General features: G+C 40.7%; 1 protein-coding gene across 2 annotated transcripts in view; it reads left to right on the top strand.

The window, feature by feature from the left end:
* Positions 1 to 25,474, top strand: part of NEK11 (NIMA related kinase 11) — a 286,909-nt gene that overhangs the window by 106,746 nt on the left and 154,689 nt on the right. For both annotated transcript variants that reach the window (XM_018051495.1, XM_018051486.1), the window contains 3 exons: positions 8,800 to 8,949; positions 9,043 to 9,121; positions 13,309 to 13,394. In XM_018051495.1, the coding sequence (XP_017906984.1) occupies positions 8,800 to 8,949; positions 9,043 to 9,121; positions 13,309 to 13,394 (315 nt within the window). The remainder of the gene's footprint in view (positions 1 to 8,799; positions 8,950 to 9,042; positions 9,122 to 13,308; positions 13,395 to 25,474) is intronic.

Here is a 25,474-nt window from a genome sequence, read left to right as displayed (position 1 = left end):
TAGCCTAAAAAATTCAGAGACATCAGGGGTTCCCCTTGCTTGTGGTTTCTTAATCCACTCCTCAAGATGCACCTTAGATTGTTTGAGCTGGCCAAGGACTACATGAGTGAAAGCTACAGGAAAATATAGTTAGGCACAATTTCTTCTGTCAGCAAGGCATATAAGAATCACCGAACACATCTCTGCCCATTGCTGTGTTATAGCAGATCTTGCCACCAAGAGTCTAAAGGGGATGGAAGTGGATACACAGGAAATTATTCAGGAAAACTGGATATTTTAGATAATATATTGTAGCAACTCTTCTCACTCCCCCTTCTCTGGGGCTTGTTATTTGCTTGTTTATTCGCTAAGTGAATAAAGGGATTTATTGACTGTGATTATGGAAGAACTGATATTATGTGACTTCTGAGTCTGGGTCACAGAAGATGACACTGTTTTTGTCTGATTCTCTTGAGATCTTTGCTCTTGGAATTCAGCTGCTATGCTGTGAGAAACCTGTGTATAGCACATTGGGGGTCTAGTGTAAGGAATCAAGGCCTCTGGCCTTTAGCCCTGGCCGAGCTTCTAAATGATGGCCAACACCTATCAGCCAGTCATGTGAGTGACTTGGATCTTCCAGCCTCAACTGAGCTTGCCCAGAAAATGCCATGGAAAGAAGATTCAAGCTGTCTTTGTCAGTTTCTGAGAGAATAAATTCATGAGCAGAATTAATATTATTGTTTGAAGGCACTAGGTTATAAGGTGCTTTATTATTTATTATTTTTAGTGGCAACTAAAATAGGCTTTGTCAGGAGGACAGTAAAGCAGAGTTGAGACTCAACTCTTGGTCAGGGTCTCCATTATAACAAGCTGACACTGCTCATTTTCTTTATTTAAGAAGTTTAAGAAATGGCTTAAGAGAAGTGGCTTGTGCCAGCATGGCGGTCTGGTCCTCTGCTTGCAGGTGCATTTGATGGATGGAGCCCAAGAACCTGGGCCTCAGCTGAGAAACTGGATCAGCAGCCTCTTTGTGTGCCTCAGACCCTCCCTCCATTCTTCCTGACTTCTCTTCTCCTGCTCGCCCCAGCCTTGGACCACCTTCTCACCCCTGCACCATCTTGCCATCCCTTCCATAATTAAGTGGTGTACAGGAGCCAGCTCAGACCAGTTCACAAGACTCCGCTATCCACATCTCTTCTCAGCCTCACAGAAACCAATAAATGCTTCAAGTTAGGGCTTCCCTTTCTATCCAGAAGCCAGTTTATCAGGATGTCCAGCTCCCTTAGGCTTACTCTGTCTTGCCCATGAGGTGTCCACAGAAAGAAAGAAAGATCAAGATAAACATGAAAGTTCTAGACTTTGTCTTCAAAAGATTGGCGGACATAAATTGCCATTTGCACAAGGCTCTGATGTCAAAGGGGTGAGCCAGGGTGAGTGTGCAGAGCATCAGCTGCAGTCTCAGAGAGTGGATGATGCTGCTTAGGATGGGAAGGACAGAGAAAAGTCTGACAAAATGCCTTTCAGGCAGAAAGATCCAGTACCCATACTGAAGGAGGGGGGTGTCCACTGGGGGAGGAGGGGTGAACATGCATGGAAGTAGGCTGCAGTGTTAATTTATTAGATGTAAAATTTTCAAAATCTAATTTTTCAAACTCCATTTTGGTGTTTTTTCATTTTCAAAATATACTGAGAATTTGAAAGTAGTTGCAAGTGACCTGGGCCTTCTCTGACTGCTGAAAGCCCCTGAGAGCATTATAAGGACATGGAAGTATAGTCCTTCCAAAGGGAAGCTCTGCTCAGTGTCTTCCGGCTAGCTGAGGACAAAGTGTGAATGTGTGTGCATGTGTGCGTGTGTGTGTGTGGATGTGCAATAAATCCACGAGGCTGAGGAAGCAGTCAGGGTTCATGTGGTGAATGACCATAGTGAGGACCTTGGATTTTACCTTCTGTGGGATGAGAAGCTGCTGAAGACTGTTACATGAGGAGATGGTGCACAAGTTGGTTTGGCTGAAAAATAACAAACAGCTCCAAAAATCTCTGAGGTACTTATAAAATGTATTTCTTCTTCACATTACATGAGAACTGCAGGTGACCTGAGCCTCTGCTCCAGGTTGCAGGCCTGCTCTGCTCCTGCTCCAGTGTCACAGGTCCAGGACCCAGGCTATGTCCTGGTCTGAAATGAGGCTGTCTAGTGCTTAGAGAAAGAGCAGGGGCATGCGAGATCTTTCATTTATGTGCATGGATTATTCTCTAGTTGTGGCAGGAGGGCTCAGTAGTTGTGGCACAAGGACTTATTTGCTGTGTGACGTGGGATTTGAGTTCCCTGACCAAGGATGGAACCTGCATCCCCCCTACATTGCAAGGCAGATTCTTAACCACTGAACCACAGGAAGTCCTAAGGTTAAGGCCATCTTAAAAGAGCCTCGGGAGACTATCAAAGATGATGAAAGCCATTGGAACACAACCATTCACTCAAAGTGTAAAGTATCTTTTTTTAAAAAAGAATTTTATTGGAGCGTGGTTGATTTACAATGTTGTTAGTTTCTTATGTACAGCAAAGTGAATCATTTATTTTTGTCGTTGTTGTTCAGTTGCTAAGTCGTGTCTGATTCTTAGCGACCCCATGGACTGTAGCATGCCAGGCTCCTCTGTCCTTCACCATCTCCCGGAATTTGCTCAGATGCATGTCCATTGAGTCAGTGATGCTGTCTAACCATATCATCCCCTGCCACCCCCTTCTCCTTTTGCCTTCAATCTTTCTGAGCATCAGGGTCTTTTCCAATGAGTCAGCTCTTCATATCGGGTGACCAAGGTATTAGAACTTCAGCTTCAGCATCAGTTCTTCCAATGAATATTCAGAATTGATTTCCTTCAGTGTTGACTGGTTTGATCTCCTTGCAGTTCAAGGGGCTCTCAAGAGTTTTCCAGCACCGCAATTCAAAAGAATCAATTCTTCGGTGCTCAGCCTTCTTTATGGTCCAACTCTCACATCCATACTTGACCACTGGAAAAACCATAGCTTTGTCTGTATAGACTTTTGTCAGCAAAGTGATGTTTCTGCTTTTTAATACACTATCTAGGTTATGCATATACATATACCTACTCTTTTTAAGATTCTTTTCCCATATGGGTCATTACAGAGCATTGGGCAGTTTCCTGTGTTATACAGCAGGTTCTTATTATTACCTGTTTTATATATAGTAGCGTGTATATGTCAATCCCCAAATTCCAATTTACCCCTCCTCCCCTTACCCGCTGGTAACTGTAAGTTTGTTTTCTACATCTGTTAATTTTATTTCTGTCTTGTAAATAAGTTCATTTGTACCCTTCTTTAGATTCCAGTATGTGAAGTCTCTTATGTCACATGAGCAATACATGCTGCTGCCACAAGCAGCCTCTGTGCAGCGAGGGGCTGAGAAACCGCTGGCATTGGGAAGATGCTTTCATCATTGTTGCCAACCCACCTCTCGACCCAACTTTGAATGCTATCCATGTTTATTTCCCAGACTTTATGGTTTGTGTGGAGTCTATGACCATGACCCCAAGAACAGCTAAAGATCAAACAGTCTTTCCCTTTTGTTTCCCCTCTGCCCTGTGATTTTCCTGCTCCGGTCCCTTTAGGCCTTACCCTGGGGTTTTCTCACATTCCCTCTGATTTTGGATTGGGCAGAACCCCTGTGAGTTTTAGCTGCTGTTCTTAGATTGGCCCCTGTGCTTTTCAGCGAGTACCTGTTGACTGTTTTGAGGGTCTTTCATTGTTTCGTCTCAGTCACTGACTCCACTGACTCTGCTTCTTCTCACACAGATGCTGACATTATGCAGGTCACATGGCAATTGTGATTTGTCTCCATATACTTGTCCCTTGAGGCTCAAGGAGACACTTTGTCACCTCACTTTGTTAAAAATGTTGGCCCTGGTTTTAAGTTTTGCTATCTAGCTGCTCTGTTTTACATGAGGATTCAAGGAAGATACAGAAACTATGCTCCCAATGTAACCACCATTTCTCCCCAAATACTCAGAACTAGCATTCTAACAAATTCCTTGGGAGATTTGTATGCATATTAAAGCTTGGGAAGAACCACTACAGATTCTGGGATATGATTGGCCCTTAATAGATAGTAGTTATTAATATATACTTCTTAAAATTTGTTCAAGCAGCCCCAGAGTCATTCATCATATTGACTGAGTTTATGTTGATTTTCAACATTACTACACTAAAGACTTTTATTTAGGGTAACATATTAAAGCAAAACCTGCTATACTTGTATTAAATTGCTATTACTCTACTTATTCAGCTGCTTAAATTATATATACTTTTTCCCAGATATGGATATGTTAGGGTAGTCCTTGCTTATACCAAGTAAACATATTATCTAGAAGATCAATAAAATTTCCATCACTAAAGTCATGCACCACTGTGGGGTAGGCTCCTCTTTGCAGAATCAGGGCAAATTTCAAAGAGTAAAATTTATTCATCTCGAGATAAGACAAAGTCAGAGTTACATTTGCAATTCATTATCAGTCTGTGCTTCAGAAATCCTCTGAGCAGTTCTGGTCGATTTGGACAGATGGCAAGTTTATGGAATTCAGGTATAATTTGCTTCATACACCTGATCCCAGTCTTCCCTTTCACTGCCACATTCACCCCCTCAGGGATTTATTTGTTTACTTCTTCACAGTTGGCTGTATTTTGCAGGGGGTGGGGGTGGGGGGAGGAATGCAAGTTGCAGACTTCTAAGTAAGATATCTCTCTTGTTTTTTTTCAACTCATCTCCTGGCCCCTGACCCTTCCCTGCTGTTGCATTGCCATATTTAAGACCTGGGAGTCAAATAAGAGAAAAGCCTTCAAAGAGGATAGAAGTGATAAGTTTGAGATAATGTAATTATTCCCACGTAGATATGCCTGGTTAGAAACTGCTAAGTCACTTCAGTCGTGTCCAACTCTGTGCGACCCCACAGATGGCAGCTTACCAGGCTCCGCTGTCCCTGGGATTCTCCAGGCAAGAACATTGGAGTGGGTTGCCATTTCCTTCTCCAAGGCATGAAAGTGAAAAGCGAAAGTGAAGTCACTGAGTCGTGTCCAACTCTCAGTGACCCCATGGACTGCAGCCCACCAGACTCCTCTGTCCATGGGATTTTCCAGGCAAGAGTACTGGAGTAGGATACTGGAGAAAATTAAAACATAGACATATAGCTACATATATGTATAGTTATTAGAATGCAAAGTATACATAGTAGATAGATTGTAAAACTGGTACAGGATAATCAAAACATCTTTTGCCCCAAATGTCATCAAAGTTTCTACATCATATTGGCTCATATTTCATTTGCTGACTCCCGTGCCAGATAGGTGCGCTGGGACTGGAGCAGATCCCTTTCCACAAGTTAGGAAATAAAGGAAGTCTTCATGTGCTGCGGCGCAGCCCATATCAGTAGCTCAAGATAAAACAGGTAAATGGACAGCAGCATGCATTCAGCGTAGCTGAGAGGATTTCCAGAAACGGGAGTAGTTTTGCATCAAAATTGATTACCACGTTGTCCTCTAAATCTAATTGTTCCATGGTCTATCTAGCCAGATAGTTCCTCATCTTTTTATAACCCCAATACATTCATCAAGTATGACTCAGGTAGAATTATGTCTTCATGAAACCCAGATGTGACTTTGTGAATAGATGTTTATTATTTTAATGAAGTCCATTTATCAGTCCCTAACTTTATTGTTCATGCTTTTTGCATTTTACTTAAAAAAAATCTTTGCTTACACCAAGATCAGGCAGATGTTTACCTGTTTTTCTTAAAATTTTATGACTTGATTTTCATTTAGACCCACCTTTAATTGGTTTTTGTGCTTGAATATGATGTGAGAGAGGCATTCGTATGTAATAATTTCCGTATGGTTGTTCAATTGTCCTAGCATAATTTATTAAAAAGATCATCTTTCTCTCTACCACAGTGCATTTATCTTTGAATTAGTTAACTAGTTGACTATGTGCAGATCTGGTTTGATCTGTATTTTGTTCCACTGCTATATTTTTTTCTTCCTCGCCAGTATCATACTTTCATAAGAAATGCAACTTCATAATAATCTTGCTGTTTGGTAATACAGGACCTCCAAACTTATTCATCTTCAGTTGCCTTGGCCACCCTTTTCCTTTTGTAATTCCATGTAAACTTTAGAGTCAGCTACAAAAAGGTCTGCTAGGATTTGGATTTACATTGCATTAGATCTATAGATCTTTTGGGAAAAGTTGATATCTTCAGAATATTGAATGTCCCAATCCAAGAGTGTGAATTTATCCCTCCCTTTTTTTTTTTTAAGATCTTCTTTAATTTCTCTCAGCAGAGTACTAAGGCCAGGGTTTTACATATGTTGTGTTTAATTTATTCCTACATATTTGACATTTTGTGATGTTAATGTAAATGACATTTAAAATTTTGTTTTTAAAATTTGTTTGTCGCAGGCTTATAGAAATGACCTTTGTATCCAACGACCTTGCTAAATTCAATTGTTAATTCTAGTAGTTTGTAGTGTCTTTTGACCTTTTTGATATACATAATCATGTTGAAATGCTTAATGACAGTTTGTCTTCTTTTTAATCTTCACATCTCACTTGTTTTATGTTCTTTTGTCCTTTCTTGCTTTTTTGGTTTTAATTTAATTTTTATTGTTTGATTTTTTTTCCCTCTAGTAACTGGTTAGTTTTACCCTTGTCAGTTATACATTGTTTTACCATTCTTCTGGTGGTAACTCTAGCGGTTAAAATATGTATTCTTGACTTGGCTTCCCTGGTGACTCAGACGATAAAGAATCCTGATTTACTACAGTCTAGTAAAAATTACCAGGGCTTCCCTGATGGTTCAGTGGTAAAGAATTTGCCTACTAATGTAGGAAACGTGGGTTCGATCCTTGAGTTTGGAAGATCCCCTGGAGAAGGAAATGGCAACCTGCTTCAGTATTTTTGCCAGGAAAATCTCATGGACAGAGGAGGCTGTCGGGCTACAATCCATAGGGTCACAGAGTCAGACATGACTTAGTGACTAAACGACAACAAAAATTACTACTTTTACCACTTTCCCAGTAATGTTAGGATCTTATGATACTGTAACTCTATTTACCCTCTTCTGTATTTTGCATTATTTTTGTCCAAAGTGTTATTCTATGTCATTTTAAATCCCACAAGATAGTTAATATTGTTTTATTGAGTTCATGTTGATTAAACGTATTCAAAAGTTACTTTTTCCAGTGTTCTTCATTCCTTCTTTCATTTCTTATTTCTGCCTGGGATCATTGTCCATCTGTTGGAAGAACTCCCTTTTGGGATTTTAGTGCTTTCCTGTTGCCAAGAATTTTCTCAAATTTTCTTTGTCTAAAAATGTGTTTGTTTCACCTTTATTTGAAAGAAATTGTTTTTCTGGTTATAGAAATCTAAATATGTGCATCTATACCAAATACCATTTAATAGTCTTACAGATAGATGAAAATTTATTGAGCTTCAAATAATTTTCATAGTTTATAAAGTTGACATTGAGCTTGTAGTTCTAGTCAATATCATGTAATTTCTCCTAACATCCCCATATTTCTAGTGTTCTATAATGGGAATAGTCTCAGATTTGAAAAGAAAAATACTTAACTCAGGAGTCAGTTTAACTTAAACCAAGTCATTTAACTTCTCTGAGCCAGTTTCGTCATGTCAAAAAGGGGGGAAATATATTATTGGCTCTATTTCACTGGGAAATTATGAGGCTCTGTTGAGATCTGTATGAAAGTGCTTTGTAATATGTAAAGTACCAATCATTTAAACATTTTTAGTGTTATTATTGACTGGAACAGAAACAGTTTCAATGTATGCATCCAGGATTTTCTTACAAACGCACATTTTGTTGAACACCCATAAAATGGTTAAAAAGACAGTATTCATGTATGTATGTATATATTGATATATACTTTGCCTTTTATGTTTAAAGTTATATAAAACACAGCTTACACAAGGTCAGTGGCAAATTTATTTCTGATCTTTCAAACAACTAATAAGAAAAGGGAGACCTGGCTAGTTATATAATTCAAAATACCCAGAAGGTAAAATTAACCCATTGTTCAGGAGAAAAGTTCTTTCCTAACACTAAGTTCAGGCAGAAATCTCCCCTTAGTTTTCTTAATGATGTAGATTATTTAAAATATTTTTCTACTGGTTTAGAGATGAGTGATTTGCATAGTTATTACAAATTAGTGTTGAACTGATCTAGAACCTTAATATTCTGTTTCATACTCCTAAAGGGAGAATTTATACACATTAATATGAGCTTCAGGCAACCACTCTCCCACCCTATTTGCAAATGGATTCTGTTTAGAAAACTAATAAAGATGCCAGCTTCCTTTTCAAAATTCTTGGGGACACATTAGAGGGAAGGCTAGGCTAATAAATTTAAATTTCATTTTGCATATATAACACTAACTGAAATGCCTTAGGAAGACAGTATTTATCTGCATTTTATTTTTCCTTCAAAGAGGTTAATTCAAAGATTCCTTACTACATTTATCAAATATTTATTGAGTCCCTACTCTGTATAGGCATATTCCTTTTGGATTGTTTGCTCTCCTCTGACAAAAGGTGTTCATTCAGACTTGCATTTTGTGCTTTCTTCTTTCAGTTTTTCCTTTTTTTTTTTTTTAAATAAACATGTATTTAAGTAGAAAGCAAAGTGTATGTTAGTGCCTCACATCCAGTGCCCTAGCACATCTGAGATTTTTTACTTTGTATGATGATCAAATTTAAAAGAGGACATTTATTCCTCATTCAGATTCTTTGACTGTGTCTTCAGGTCCCTGGCATGCATTTTGTATGAGATGTGCTGCATGAATCATGCGTTCACTGGCTCCAATTTCTTATCCATTGTTTTAAAAATTGTTGAAGGAGACACTCCTTCTCTCCCTGAGAGATACCCAAGACAGCTGAATGCCATTATGGAAAGGTACGGAAAGAAATGTATTGCTGCATAAACAGTTTTAAATTGTACTTACATTTTAGTTCATTTGAAAAATAATCTTCTTTTTAAACATTACAGCATGTTGAACAAGTGTCCTTCATTGAGACCATCTGCAATAGAAATTCTAAAACTTCCTTACATTGATGAACAACTACAGGTATTTAAAATGAAAGGGATACTGGGAAGTGCATATTAGCATTTATATATCTTCTAGGACTTGAAGATGTGCTGCATTAAAGAATCAGTCAGAAAGGAGAAACAAGACATTTTTTAAAAGCTGAGGGAAATTGTTAGTAGTCAGTCTCTTTGCCAAAGAAGGTGTATGAACTCCAGTTCCCTGGTGCCCCAGATATGAGAAGTTAGAATTGTAATTTTCTCCCTAACAGCAACATCCCCCCTTAGAACTCTTGACTCACAAATCTTTCCTTGATACTTTGTAAGAGTGTTCCTGCTAGTATAACAATGTACTACTAATGATGCAAAATCTGGAGGTTTCATTAGGCCTTTATTATTCTACTCCTTTATTTTATATCCTAATAATACTTCTTATTGCTTAGCTGAGTTTATTTTGTTTTCCTGAAGGTTAGACATTCTGATGCAGAGAATCTGCCTTCATGGTAAGAAAACAGAAAACGATATCCTCTCAGGAGGTTTTGTTTTTGTTTGTTTGTTTTAGTTTTATAAGCTTTTATAATCCAAATCCCTCAAGCAGATTTCCTTTAATTTTATGAATAATTTTAAGTGGACCCACAAAGCAGTCATTCACCTTCACAAATGAGCATGTCTTTCCATCAATATCCAGTTCTCAGTCCACAGGAAGCAAGGATGCTGACTTGATGTGCAGTTGTTAGTTGAGCATCCAGCACTGTGCTGGCACTCCAGGGCTGTGGGGGAGGTTGGTTAAATGACAGGCACAGATATGGCTTCTGTCCTTTGAAGCTTGACTACTAGTAAGAGGATTCAATAACCGGGTAAAAGTAAGCAAGTAAATAAAATAATTGTAAACTATCAGAAGCACTAAGAAGAAAGAAAACAGGAGGCTGTGAAATACAGTAAAGGAAGGGCTTTGTTGGCCAGAGAAGGAGCAGGTTGACATTGCAACATCAGTGAGACAGTGAGAAGCAGCCAGCCCTACAGAAGCCTGAGTGAGAATGTTGGGATCACATGGAGTGGATGCTACAAAGCTCTGACTTAGGTGATATTCCCTGGAGGAGGAACCCCTAAAGATGTGGGATGAGCATGACAGGAAGGGGAGGTGGTAGGAGCTCCCTGCTGCTTGTAGCTCTCCCTGAACATAGCTGTCCTCTTGTCTGAGGGCATACTTCTGAGAAGAGGCTGGTTATTGTGATCAAAACCACAATGAAGGGTATGTGAGCCAACAAACAAACAATTCACAAGGTATCCAATAGATTCCCTGGGAATAGGGTGAGACAAGTGAGGCATTTGCCCTGATGCAAAATTAAAGAGGATGCCCAAAACTCAGTAATCAAGATAAACTGTGTTGTAATGCAATGTTTAAAAAATCCAAAGTGATGCTAATAAAAAATCCATAGTAGCAAAGCACCAAAAGTTCAAGGACAGAATCCAACAAGGCTAGGATTAAGGTGAAGCTAAAATGAAGCAGGACACTGCAGAGCTTTCCCAGGGATGAAAGTCCCTCCATGTCCACTGCTACGGTAGAAAAAGGCTTTTTTAGTCTCTTAGCTCTTCCCTGCAGAGAAGGCAATGGCAACCCACTCTAGTACTCTTGCCTGGAAAATCCCATGGACGGAGGAGCCTGGTAAGCTGCAGTCCATGGGGTCACTAAGAGTAGAACACGACTGAGCGACTTCACTTTCATTTTTCACTTTCATGCATTGGAGAAGGAAATGGCAACCCACTCCAGTGTTCTTGCCTGGAGAATCCCAGGGACAGGGGAGCCTGGTGGGCTGCCGTCTATGGGGTCGCACAGAGTCGGACACGACTGAAGCAACTTAGCAGCAGCAGCAGCAGCAGCTCTTCCCTGAGTTCCAAAATGCAGACTCAAACATTACTAATTAGAGAAATGAGGGAATGCAGAAACAAGAGAAAAGCAGTCAAGCAAGAAAAGTAGGATAGCCTAAACAATAGTTCCGTGAGTCCTAGGTCTTCCCCCAAGGGATATATATGATGATGTGTTGCATACCTTTGAGTTGTTCTGCAGAAACTAAGACCCCCTACCCAGGTGGCAACTATATGATGACCACCAGTACGTAGACCTCAGACTGGTTGATGATTAAGATTTCCAAAACACCACCCTACTTGTCACCTCACCATCTACCAATCCTAAGAAAGTCTGTGAGCTGCAACCCTCACCCCAAATGTTGCCTTTAAAAAACCTTCCCTAATGTCATGTACACACTGCTATATTCAAAATGGATAACCAACAAAGACCTATTGTGTAGCACATGGAACTCTACTCAAAGTTATGTGCCAGAGTGGATGGAGGTAGTGTTTGGGGGAGAATGGATACATGTACATGTATGGCTGAGTCCCTTCACTGTTCACCTGAAACTACCACAACATTGTTAATCAGCTATATGCCAATATACAAATTTAAAGTTTGGGGGAAAAAAAAAAAAAAAAAACCCTTCCCTAAAAGCTATCAGGGCTTTTGGGTCTTTTTAATATTAGGTGCCCATTCTCCTTTCTTGGCACCCTGCAACAAACACTGTACTTTCCTGCACCACAATCTGGTGTTAGCAAATTGGTTTTGCTGGCAAGTAGACCTAAGGTCAGCTTGAAAAGAAAGTGAGGTGGAATGGTGCAAGTTCAGGACTGGGTTTGATATTGTATTCTCCAAGGCTTTTTGTCATTAATTTAAAAAATTATTGTATTAAAATATTATTTATCTTAGTTACTGAGTTTCTTGTGCCCCTTAAATTTGCACCTGAGAGGTGAGTGCCCTCTTACCCTAGTCCTGGCCCTGGTGATGCTGAAACTTGGCCTCTGTGCACCAGTGCTGTATCAAATGTTGGAGACAAGAGTTTTGGGTGAGGTAGAAAAGAATAGCTTTATTGCTTTGTCAGACAAAAGAGGACACGGTGGGCTCATGCCCTCAAAACTGTGTGTTCCAACCCAGGGGTCCTGGTGGCTCAGACAGTAAAGCGTCTGCCTACAATGCAGAAGACCCAGGTTCAGTTCCTGGGTGGGGAAGATCTCCTGGAGAAGGAAATAGCAACCTACTCCAGTATTCTTCCACTCCAGTACTCTTGCCTAGAAAATCTCATGGACGGAGGAGCCTGGTAGGCTGCAGTCCATGGGGTCGCTAAGAGTCGGACACGACTGAGCGACTTCCCTTTCACTTTTCACTTTCATGCATTGGAGAAGGAAATGGCAACTCACTCCAGTGTTCTTGCCTGGAGAATCCCAGGGACGGGGGAGCCTGGTGGGGTGCCATCTACAGGGTAACACAGAGTCAGACACGACTGAAGTGACTTAGCAGCAGCAGCCAGTATTCTTGCCTGGAAAATCCCATGGTTAGAGGAGCCTGGTAGGCTACAGTCCATGGGGTCGCAAAGAGTTAGACTTCGCTTTCACTTTATAGCAAAGGCTCAAGGGTGGGGTTACTGATAAGGGTCAGGGTGTGTGCAGGGCCTTCACTCCTTTAGTCTGGTCTCAAGTGATCTCCTGATGAGCTTCTGTGGTCCCTGAGATTACCAAACTGTGATCTTCTCTGTGGAATGAGGAATGCTTCCTCAAGTAGTTAACATCTTCCATTTATTCAGGGTTTTAGTTCTGCAGAAGAGCTCAGAGATACTGTTATACGCATCCCTCGAAGGGAACCAGGACTCTGCCCCAAGGCTGCACTGTTGTTTTTTGCCTACTCCTCCCTTGTCTCTGCATCCCCTCCCTTCGCTGATCAACAGCTATTTGAACCTGCCCTTTGGAATCAGGGAAGGTCATGGAGGCTGAGTCTGTTCCCTGTAAACAGGTAACACAGAAAGACTTTCTTGCCCAGGAGCCCCACAGGTTTCTGCTTGGTTTCACTGGGAGTGAAGACATTGTCCACTAACAGCCCTGAGGTGGGAGAAAGCTGTGTGTTCTTGGAGCTGAGAAAAGGCCTATCTGTGTCTTTGTGACTGGAAGTGAGAGAGCAGGCAGAGCAATATGAGGTTAGAGAGGTGGGCAGGGGCCTGACCCCATAGGAGCTGCTCTGTAATGTTTTAAACCCTTTACAGAAGGCAAAATGTTACTGGTGGGTTTGATTTCAAGCCTCAGACACGGTCAATAGTATTACACATCAGAAAAGGCCCCTGGTCATTTTATGCCTCTTCATCCCTGAAGAGGATTCTCTAAGGCATGTTATGGCTGTTCTTTTTTCAGGACCTGATGTGTCGGTATTCAGAAATGGCCCTGGAAGACAAGAATTTGAATAGTCAGGAGGAGGCAGCTTATATAATTAATGCTGTGTAAGTAATTGCTTTATTTAAAAAAAGCCTACTGAGTATAAATGTTAAATGCATTTATCTTAAAAAATCTATTAGTGGTAAGCTGACTGCATGGAGTATCCTAGAATTCACTTAAGTCTTGCCAAAAAATTAAGGCGCTTCAGTAACTTGATGTTTCAAATCCCTTTGCCCCAGGTGGTAGCAAATTGAAACCATAAAAGGTTAAACCTCTACAAACCTCTACAAACCATAAAAGTTTAAACCTCTACAAAGCTACAAAGCTTACAGATCTGCAGGGTAGCTCTGCAGTTGCACTGTAAGTATATAAAGAAATTTATCTTTCAAGCATTTTGTGACAGTTATGCTTACGAACATTCAGATTAAGCATAAGTGGCTGTCACATATTATTTGTTTAACAGGAACTGGCAGAGTATCTATTGAAAAGATGACATTGTGGAGTCTTGGGATGATTGAAAATAAGCCAGAATTTACTTTCTTGAGATGTACATAAGAACTACAGAATGTGTGTTTCATATTTCTCTCTCCTGCCTGATTCAGAGTTCCTATGCCATAACTTACAAGAGCCCAGAATACTAGCTTATGTCAGAAGAGCCATGTGCAGCTGTGCAGGCTGTTACTGCACAAGTCCAAAGGGCACCACTGATAAGACCAAATCTATAATTTCGCTACCGGAACTATATCTAATTTTGTGAGGACCCAATGAGAGTGACAGTCCCTCCCAGAGCTGTGCAAGGCTGTGAAGAAAGAACATGAGCCATTGTCAGCTTGATCTTCAAGGCCAAATTACACAAATATGCTTCTCTATCTCGCAGTCCAGTGGATTCTCAGCTGTGCTATGTTTGTCTTCCATATCCACATTCAGACTGAGGGAACTGGTCCATCAAAGGTATTCAGTCATTTTTTACTGCATGGTTTCCAGTTAAAATACCCTGTACCTTAAGAGGTATATCTTTAGGCATGCTCCTGTAACCTAGTTTTCTTGGGTTACTACCTAATTTTTCAAGAATGCTTGGAACTTCTCATTTTATTTTATTAACAGGATACGTGAGAATAGTAGATACCTGGAATAATGGACTTAATTTAGCTATCAATTTGCGCTGTAATTGTGAAACAGTTTGCCTGACTGTGCTTACAGTTTTAGTGTGCTCAAATCCAATTCTTTGGGTGGTCTTTCACATTATGAGATATTGATTTCAAATCGTCACTCTTATTTTCAAGATATATGACTCTGTTTTCAGGGTTCTTTTTGGTCTTACAAAGACTAAGGGCATATGTATTCCTGAAAACTGCATGGCCCCTGGAGGTTCTGGTCCAAACTATATTCCAGAAGAATGAGAACTGCCTAGCAATCATTAAAATTTCCTTATAGTGTTTCTTCAGGAGGGAGTTGAATGCAAAAGGCATTCCACTATTGGGCTATAATCAAGCCAAATGCCATTAAGAATGTGGCTGCAGACCTTTCAGTACATTTAACATATGCACATTACTTTAACTGAAGAAAGAGGCTCTTGAATAATAGTGGCTAACATTTTCAGAGGTAATGATTATATGCTTTGCTCTGTTATAAGCTCTTTGCCTGAATTAGCTCGTTTAACCTCAAAGTGACCCTATAAAATAGGTCAGTCAGTCAGTCAGTTCAGTTGCTCAGTCGTGTTTGACTCTTTGCGACCCCATGAATCGCAGCATGCGAGGCTTCCCTGTCTATCACCAACTCCCGGAGTTCACTCACACTCACGTCCATCGAGTCAGTGATGCCACTCAGCCATCTCATCCTCGGTCGTTCCCTTCTCCTCCTGCCCCCAATCCGTCCTAGCATCAGAGTCTTTTCCAATGCATGAGTCAACTCTTCGCATGAGGTGGCCAAAGTACTGGAGTTTCAGCTTTAGCATCATTCCTTCCAAAGAAATCCCAGGGCTGATCTCCTTCAGAATGGACTGGTTGGATCTCCTTGCAGTCCAAGGGACTCTCAAGAGTCTTCTCCAACACCACAGCTCAAAAGCATCAATTCTTCGACACTCAGCCTTCTTCACAGTCCAACTGTCACATCCATACATGACCACAGTAAAAACCATAGCCTTGACTAGACGGACCTTAGTTGGCAAAGTAATGTCTCTGCTTTTGAATATGCTATCTAGGTTGGTCATAATTTAAATGATCATAGAGAGCTTAAGTAACTTGTCTAAAGGCATATAGCATGTAGCCTAATGTAGGAAACCCTGGTTAAATTCCTGGGTTGGGAAGATCCGCTGGAGAAGGGATAGGCTACCCACTTCAGTATTCTTGGGTTTACCTGGTGGCTCAGATGGTAAAGAATCCACCTGCAATGTGGGAGACCTGGGTTCTATTCCTGGGTTGGGAAGATCCTCTGGAGAAGGGAAAGGCTACCCACTCAGTATTCTAGCCTGGAGAATTCCATGGACTGTATATTCCATGGGATTGCAAAGAATCAGACACGACTGAGTGAATTTCACTTTCACTTTCACTTTAAGAGCTAGGATTTGAACCCAGTGAATGTTCTTAACCATGCAATTAATCACTATGCCATGAAAATACCTACTGGGGAGGGGGGACTTTCAAGATGGCAGAGGAGTGAGATGTGGAGATCATCTTCCTTCCCATAAATACATAAAAAATACATCTGTATTTTTTCTTCCTACAAAACATCTACTGAACACTGGCAGAAGACCTCTAAGCTAATCTCCATGTAACAGGGTAGAGCAAAAGAAATCAGAAAAACAAAACAAAACAAAACAAAACAAAAAGAGCCAGAGAGATCAGAACAGCACCTGTGCTTCAGGGAGGGATCTATAAAGGAGGAAAAATTTCCACACACTTGGAAACCCCCTTGCGGAGGGAAATGGGGGCAGCTTCAGGACCTCAGAGGGGAGTACAGCAACAGGTGAGCAGAAGGCAAAGGAGAGAGAATTCAGCACAGGGATCAGCGCCGACCAGTACCTCCCAGCCTCAGATGCTTGTTTGCCTGCCTGCCATGGTGAGTGGGGGCTGGGTGCTGAGGCTCAGTCTTTGGAGTCAGGCTTCAGGAAAAGGACAGGTTTAACTGCAATGAAGACAGACTGAGGGGCTACTACAACACAGTTGAGGGAGTCCAGGGGAAAGCCTGGGCCAGCCAGAGAGACAAGAGACTTTCTAACTCCAAACACTTGCAGATGGCAGGACACCACCTTTATAAGTGCCAGAGGCAGGATGGGCCACTGCTGCAGTCCGTGACCTCAGGAGTGGGTGTGAAGGCTGCTGCAACTGCTGCCAAGCTGTGAGCAGGCAGGTTACTGCCCATACCTTACTGGGAGCCTGTGCAGTCTGGCACTGCCGAGGGACGCATGTGCGTGGGCCAATTCCCCTGGGAGAGCATGTTACTTGCCTCAGGCTGTAGCAAATCTCTGCAGGCCTCTCTACCACAGACACTCCTCACACATCCCAGCTATGTCTGGTGTACCTCTCCTGCTCCCCAGCCCAACTGAGCAAGTGAGCCCTGTGTAGCTGCTGCATTTGCTTCCCTGGTCGCTCAGCTGGTAAAGAATCTGCCTGCAATGCAAGAGACATGGGTTTGATCCCTGGGTTGGCAATATCCGCTGGAGAAGGGAACTGGCTACCCACTCCAGTATTCTGGCCTTGAGAATTCCATGAACTGTACAGTCTATGGGGTCACAGAAGAGTCGGACATGACTGAGCGACTTTCACTGTCTGGGCTGGGAACAAACAATGCAATGTGGTCTACAAACAGAGATGGGGCCAAAACCAATGCTGAACATGAGAAGCTGTGTGACCAAAGAAGAGAAAGGGAATTCACTTCTGTAGCTGCAGGTGCAGCAGGTTAAATCCCCGCAATTAGCTTGAGGCTGTGGACTTTGGTGGCAATTGTGGACTTTGGGGGCAATTGTGGACTGAAGTGACTTAGCAGTAGCAGCAGCAGTGGACTTTGGAAGCAAGTACAAGCTGGAGTAAGACCAGATCCCAGTCTGAGCTGACTCCACAGTGCCAGCAGGTCCAGAGACCTTCCTAGAAATATTAGAAGACTTTCTGAGTAGACAGATTGGCTGGAGCTCACTACATGGCAAGGACAAGTGAGGCCATAGGAAAATATTCTTCTTACTACCATTCTCTCTGCCTTTTTTATTTTTTCATTTCAGTCTGTTGTTCATTTTTTTATTAGTTCTTTAATTTTTTGTTTTTACTTACTTTTTCCTTTTATAATGCTTTTAAAAGTTATTTTATTGTATTTTCCCTTTTTCTACAGTAGTTTTTCATTATATTGTATTTTCCCCTGTGTTTTTGGTTTTGTATTTTTGCTACTCTAGTTTTTAGTGTTTGTTTTCATCTGTATGTTTGTTTATTGGTTTGATTGCCTCTTCTTTGTTGGTTCCTCTTTTTTTTCTTTCTTCTTTTTTCTTTGTGTGAGTTTCATTGTGTGTTCCTGTATGTTTAGTGTTGCTTTTACCATTTGTCATGGGTTTTTGTCCATCCATTCTTTTTGTTTGTTTGTATGTTTGCTTGATATTTATTCTATTTCTTTCTTTTTCTCTTCTGTGCTATGTGGCTTGTGGAGCCTTTGTGCTCCAGCTAGGGTTTGAGTCTGAATTTCCAAGGTGGAAGACTGAGTCTGGAACATCGGACAACAGCAAGCTCCTGACTGCATGGAATATTAATCAACAAGAGCTCTCCCAAAGGTGTCCATCTCAATGCTAAGACCTGACCCCACATGAAGACTGGCAAGCCCCAGTGCCAGACGATCACACCAAACAACTAGCAAAACAAGAGCACAACACTACCTGTTCACAGACAGGAGGCTGCCCAAAGGCATACTGAGCTCACAGACTCCCCCAAACATGCCACTGGACATGGAATTGCCCTTCAGAGAGACAGGATCCAGCTGCACCTACCAGAACACAGGCACCAGCCCCCCGCCAACAAGAGACCTTCACAAGGCACTTGTCTGCCCCCACCCAGTGGAGGCGGAAGTAATAGGAATGACAACCTTGCAGGCCGAGGAAAGAAGACTCCAAACAAGGTGAATTAAACAAAATTAAAAGAGAAATATGCGGCAGATGAGGGAGGATGCTAAAAACGAAAAGGCCAAACAAATGAAGAGGAATAGGCCGTCCGCCCAGAAAAGGACTCAGAGCAACGGCAGTAAAGGTGATCCCAAATCCCAGAACTAAAATGGAAGCATGGACTGAGAAGACATGGGGACCGACAAGAAACAAAGGAGAAAGAAAGCTCAGGGCTCCCTTGCTCAGTCGGGCTGGGGAATAGGAGAGGTACAGCAGACACAGCTGGGATGTGTGGGGAGTGCCTGTAGTGGCAGAGGCCTGTGAGCATTTGCTACAGCCTGAGGCAGGACATGCATTCTTCCAGGGGAACTGGCCCCAGTTCGAGGGTTCCTTGGCAATGCCAGATGGCACAGGCTCCCAGGAAAGTGTGGGCAGTGGCCTGACGATCAACGATGAACACCATAATGACTGAAATAAAAAGTATGCTAGTGGGAACCAATAGCAGAATAACTGAGTCAGAAGAGTGGATAAGTGAACTGAAAGAATGGTGGAAATAACTGAGGCAGAGTAGAATAAAGAAAAAAGAATGAAAAGAAATGAGGACAGTCTCAGAGACCTCTGGGAAAACATTAAGTGTACCAACATTCGAATTAAGGGGTCCCAGAAGAGGAAGATTAAAGAAAGGATATGAGAAAAAATTTGAGGAGACTATAGTTGAAAATTTCCCTAACATGGGAAAGGAAATAGCCACCCAAGTACATAAAGCTCAGAGAGTCCCATATAGGATAAGCCCAAAGAGAAACATGCCAAGACCCATATTAATCAAACTAACAAAAATTAAACACAAAGAAATATTAAAAACAGCAAGAGAAAAGCAACAAATGACATACAAGGGAATCCCCTTAAGGGTAACAGCTGATCTTTAAGCAGAAACTCTACAGGCCAGAAGGGAGTGGCAGGATATACTTAAAGTGATGAAAGGAAAAAACCCACAACCAATATTTCTCTACATAGCAAGAGTCTCATTTAGATTTGATGGAGAAATCAAAAGCACCACCAAACCAGCTTTACAACAAATGCTAAAGGAAATTCTCTTGTCGGGTAACACAAGAGAAAGAAAAGACCTACCAAGGGAAACAAAACAAAACAAAACAAAACCCTGAAAACAATAAAATAAATGGTAATAGGATCATATATATCAATAATTAATTCATTTACATTGTAAATGGATTAAATGCTCCAACCAAACGACATAGACTGGCTGAATGGATACAAACACAAGACCCCTATATATGCTGTCTATAAGAGACCAATTTCAAACCTAGGGACACATACATACTGAAAGTGAGGGGCTGGAAAAAGGTATTCCATGCAAATGGAAATCAAAATAAAGAGACAAAGAAGAGACAAAGAAGGACACTACATAATAGTGAAGGGATCAAGAGATCAATCCAAAAAGAAATTATAACAACTATAAATATATATGCACCCAACATATGAGCACATCAATACATAAGGCAAATGGTAGCAATTATAAAAGAGGAAATAATAAGTAACACAATAATAGTGGAAGACTTTAACACTCCACTAACACCGATGGACAGATTATCAAAACAGAAATTAATAAGGAAACACAAGCCTTAAATGACACAGTAGACCTAACTGATATCTTATAGGACATTCCATCCAAAAGCAGTAGCAGTTTTTTATCTGGAACATTCTCTGGGGTAAATTATTTCTTGGGTCACAAATCAAGCCTTGGTAAATTTAAGAAAACTAATACTATATCAGGCATTTTTTCTAATCACAATGCTATAAGATTACATATCAGTTACCGGGGGGGGGGGATGTAAAAAACAAAAACACATGGATGCTAAAAAGTACACTTCTAAATAACCAAGAAGTCACTGAAGAAATCAAAGAGGAAATTTTAAAAATACCTAGAAACAAACGACAATAAGAACAGAACAACTCAAAACTTATGGGATGCAGTAAAAGCAGTGCTAAGAGGGAGGTTTGTAGCAGTACAAGCCTACATCAGAAAGCAAGAAAAACATCAAATAAACAACCTGGCCTTACACCTAAAGCAGCAAGAAAAAGAAGAGCAAACCCCCCCCAGATTTAGTAGAGGGAAAGAAATCATAAAGATCAGAGCAGACATATTAAGGACAGGGAAAGACAGAGGGCAGGAGGAGAAGGGGGCATCTTGGACTCAATGAACATGAGTTTGAGCAAACTCTGGGAAACAGTGAAGGATAGGGAATCCTGGCATGCTGCAGTCCATGGGGTCACAAAGAGTCAGACATGACTGAGTGAACAACAACAACAAGAGCAGAAATAAATGAAAAAGAAATGAAGAAAATAATAGCAAAGATCAATAAAATTAAAAGCGGGTTCATTCCAAAGGTAAACAAAACTGACAAACCATTAGCCAGACTCACCAGTAAAAAAGGAAGACTCAAATTAATAAAATGAGAACTGAAAAAGAGTTTACAACGGAAAACACAGAAACACAAAGGATCCTAAGAGCCTACTATGAGCAACTGTATGCCAATAAAATGGACATCCTGGAAGAAATAGACAAATTCTGACAGAAGTATAACCTTCCAAGACTGAACCAGGAAGAAATAGAAAATATGAACAGACCAATCATAAGCACTGAAATCGAAACTCTGACTTAAAAATCTTCTAACAAATACAATTCCTGGGCCAGATGGCTTGAAGTCAAATTTTATCAAATGTTTAGAGAAGAGCTAACACATATGCTGCTCAAACTATTTCAAAAAATTGCAGAGGGAGGAAAACTCCCAAACTCATTCTACAAGGCCACCATCACCCTGATACCAAAATCAGACATAGATGTCACACAAAAAAGGAAATCACTGGCCAAAATCTCTGATGAACACAGATCCAAAATCCTCAACCAAGTTCTAGCAAACAGAATCCAGCAGCACTTTAAAAGTATTCATACACCATAATCAAGTGGGTTTTATATCAGAGATGCAAGGATTCAGTACACACAAATCAATCAAGGTGATACACCATATTAACAAATTGAAAGATAAAAACCATATGATCATCTCAGTAGATGCAGAGAAATCTTTAGACAAAATTCAACACACCTTAATGATAAAGAAAAAAAAAAACTCTCCAGAAAATTGGCATAGAAGGAACTTACCTCAGCATAATAAGGGCTGTATACATCAAACCCACACCAAACGTTACTCTCAGTGGTGAAAAATTGAAAACATTTCCTCTAGATTAAGAAAAAGACATGGATGCCCATGCTCCTCACTGTTATTCAATATAGCTTTGGAAGTCCTAGCCACAGCAATCAGAGAAGAAAAAGAAAAAAAGGGAATCCAGATTGGAAAAGAAGAAATAAAACTCTCACTGTTTGCACATGACATGATGCTATACATAGAAAATCCTAAAGATGCCACCAGAAAATTACTAGAGCTAGTCAGTGAATTTAGTAAAGTTGTGGGGTACAAAATTAACACAAAGAAATCCCTTGCATTCAGATAAAATGCCTAGGAATAAGCCTACCTATAGAGACAAAAGACCTGTTTGCAGAAAACTGTAAGACACTGATGAGCAAAGTCTGTGATGATGCAATGGAGAGGGATACTATGTTCTTTGATTGGAAGAATGAATATTGTGAAAACAACTAGAGTACCCAAAGCCATCTACAGATTCAATGCAGTTTCTATCAAATTACCAAGGCCATTTTCCACAGATCTAGAAGAAAAAATGTTATAGTCTGTATGGGAACAGAAAAGACTCCCAATAGCCAAAGCAATTCTTGAGAAAGAAAATTGGAGCTGGAGGAGTCAACCTTCCTGACTTCAGACTGTACTTCAAAGCCACAGTCATCAGTACAGTATGGTACTGGCACAAAACCAGAAATAAAAAACAATGGAACAAGATAGAAATTGCAGAGATAAACCCTCACACATACAGACACGTTATCCTTGACAAAGAAGGCAAGAATATACAATGGAGAAAAGACAGCCTCTTCAAAAAATGGTGTTGGGAAAACTGGATAGCTACACATAAATTAGAATACTTCCTAACACCATACACAAAAATAAACTCAAAACGGATTAAAGACTTAAATGTAAGCCCAGAAACTATAAAGCTCTTGGAAGAAAACATAGGCTCTTAAAAGAAGCATAGTGTATTAGAAAACATAGGCTCTTAGAAGAAACATAGGCTCTTAGAAGAAACCATAGTGTCGAAACACTCTTTGACATAAATTGCAGCAAGATCTCTCACTCACCTCCTTGAGTAATGAAAATAAAAATAAGCAAGTGGAACCCAATTAAACTTAACAGCTTTTGCATAGCAAAGGAAACAATAAACAAGATGAAAAGACAACCCTCAGAAGGGGAGAAAGTAATTGCAAATGAAACAGCTGACAAAGAATTAATTTCCAAAATGTATAAGTAGTTCATATAACTCAAAATCAGAAAAACATACAATGCAAAAAAAAAAAAAATGAGTAGAAGACCTAAACAGATTTCTTCCAAAGAAGACATAAAGATGGCCAGTATGTACCACAGCTTTCTTATCCATTCATCTGCTGATGGACATCTAGGTTGCTTCCATGTCCTGGCTATTATAAACAGTGCTGCGATGATCATTGGGGTACATGTGTCTTTTTCAATTCTGGTTTCCTTGGTGTGTATGCCCAGAAGTGGGATTGCTGGGTCATAAGGCAGTTCTATTTCCAGTTTTTTTAAGGAATCTTGGGGGGGCTGGTGCACCGGGATGACCCAGAGAGATGGTATGGGGACGGAGGTGGGAGAGGGGTTCAGGATTGGGAACATGTGTACACCTGTGGTGGATTCATGGTGATGTATGGCAAAACCAATACAGTATTGTGAAGTAAAATAAAGTAAAATTTAAAAAAAGGCCAATAAACACATGAAAAGATGCTCAACATCACTCATTATTACAGAAATGCAAATCAAAATCACAATGAAGTATTACCTCACACCAACCAGAATGGCCATCATCAAAAAATCTACCAACAACAAATGCTGGGGAGTTTGTGGAGAAAAGGGAACACTTTTACACTGTTGGAAGAAATGTAAACTGCTACAGCCATTATGGAGAACAGTGTGAAGGTTCTTTAAAATCATGAAAAAAAAAAAAAAAAACCAGGAATAAATCTGTCATACAATGCAGCAATCCCACTACTGAGCATGCTGCTGCTAAGTCACTTCAGTCGTGTCCGACTCTGTGCGACCCCGTAGACGGCAGCCCGCCAGGCTCCCTGGTCCCTGGGATTCTCCAGCCAAGAACACTGGAGTGGGTTGCCATTTCCTTCTCCAATGCATGAAAGTGAAAAGTGAAAGTGAAGTCGCTCAGTCGTGTCTGACTCTTAGCGACCCCATGGACTGCAGCCCAGGCTCCTCTGCCCATGAGATTTTCCAGGCAAGAGTACTGGAGTTGGGGTGCCATTGCCTTCTCTGACTACTGAGCATATACCCTGAGAAAACCACAATTCAAAAAGACACATGTACCACAATGTTCATTGAAGCACTATTTACAATAGCCAAGACATGGAAGCAAGTTAGATGTCTACTGACAGATGAATGGATAAAGATGTGGTATGTATATATATTACTCAGCCATGAAAAGAAGGAATTTGAGTCCGTTCTAGGGAGGTGGATGAACCTAGAACTTGTTATATAGAGTGAAGTAAGTCAGAAAGAGAAAAACAAATATTGTATATTAACACATATATATGGAATCTGGAAAAATTGTATTGATGAATGTATCTGCAGGAAAGGAGAGGAGACACAAACAGAGAGAAGGAGTTGTGGACACAGCAAGGGAAAGAGAGAGTGGGACGAATGGAGAAGGTCGCACTGACATATATACAACACTATCATGTGTAAAATGAAGAGCTAGTGGGAAGCTGCCACTATATAACATACAATGCCCAGTCTATCACTCTGTGATTACCTAGAGGGGTGGGATTGGGGGAGGGGAGGGAGGCTTATGAGGGAGGAGATATATATATATATATATGTAATTATGACTGATTTGCATTGCTGTATGACAGACACCAACACAACATTGTAAAGCAATTTTCTTCCAATTAAAAAATAAATAAAATATTAAAAAATGTCTACTGTGTGAAGCCTAGAAGACAGGGCATATTCAATAACATTTAGCTATTATAGTACTGGGGCTTCCCAGGTGGCTCAGTGGTAAAGAATCTGCCTGCCAATGCAGAAGCTTGAGGAAACACAGGTACGATCCCTGGGTTGGGAAGATCTCCTGGAGAAGGAAATAGCAACCCACTCCAGTATTTTTGCCTGGAAAATCCCATGGACCGAGGAGCCTGGCAGGCTACAGTCCATGGGGTTGCAAAGAGTTGAATTTAACTGAGCATGCACATTATAATAGCACCATTTTGAGATACTTTTATGTGTCAGGCACTCTATATACATTATCTCATGTAATACTCATGATAGCCCATTGGTGGCTCAGATGGTAAAGCGTCTGCCTACAATGCAGGAGATCCAGGTTTGATCCCTGGGTTGGGAAGATCCTCTGGAGAAGGAAATGGCAACCCACTCTAGTACTCTTGCCTGGAAAATCCGATGGATGGAGGAGAGTGGTGGGCTACAGTCTATGGGGTCTCAAAGAGTCAGACACGACTGAGCGACTTCACTTTATAGATGAGAAAACTCAGGTTCAGAAAGGTTCAGTAACTCGCTCAAGGATGCAGAGCTAATGAATGGGAGAGATGGGATTCCAACCCTGTCTAATTCTAAATTTGTGTCTTATCCACGTCATTATTTATGCCTTAATAGTCAAGATCCTAATTTATCCTACACTATGAAAATCAGTCATAGTGAAATGAGCAGAAATTTGCAAAGTACAAAACTTGCTTTTAAACAGAAATCTAATTTTAAAAATATTGCCAATTAACCACAGTACTGCTTGGCTAATTGCCTACCCAGGGTTTATTAGTTTCTGCTTGGCAAGTCTTGAGATCTTTTTCCCGTCTCAGTAGTGTAATGATACTTCTGTAAAATACTTGTTTAATTT

This window comes from Capra hircus, chromosome 1, assembly GCF_001704415.2.
Source record: "Capra hircus breed San Clemente chromosome 1, ASM170441v1, whole genome shotgun sequence".
NCBI lineage: Eukaryota > Metazoa > Chordata > Mammalia > Artiodactyla > Bovidae > Capra > Capra hircus.
The sequence above is the reverse complement of the archived record's forward strand: the minus strand, read 5'-3'. Positions and strand labels throughout refer to the sequence as shown.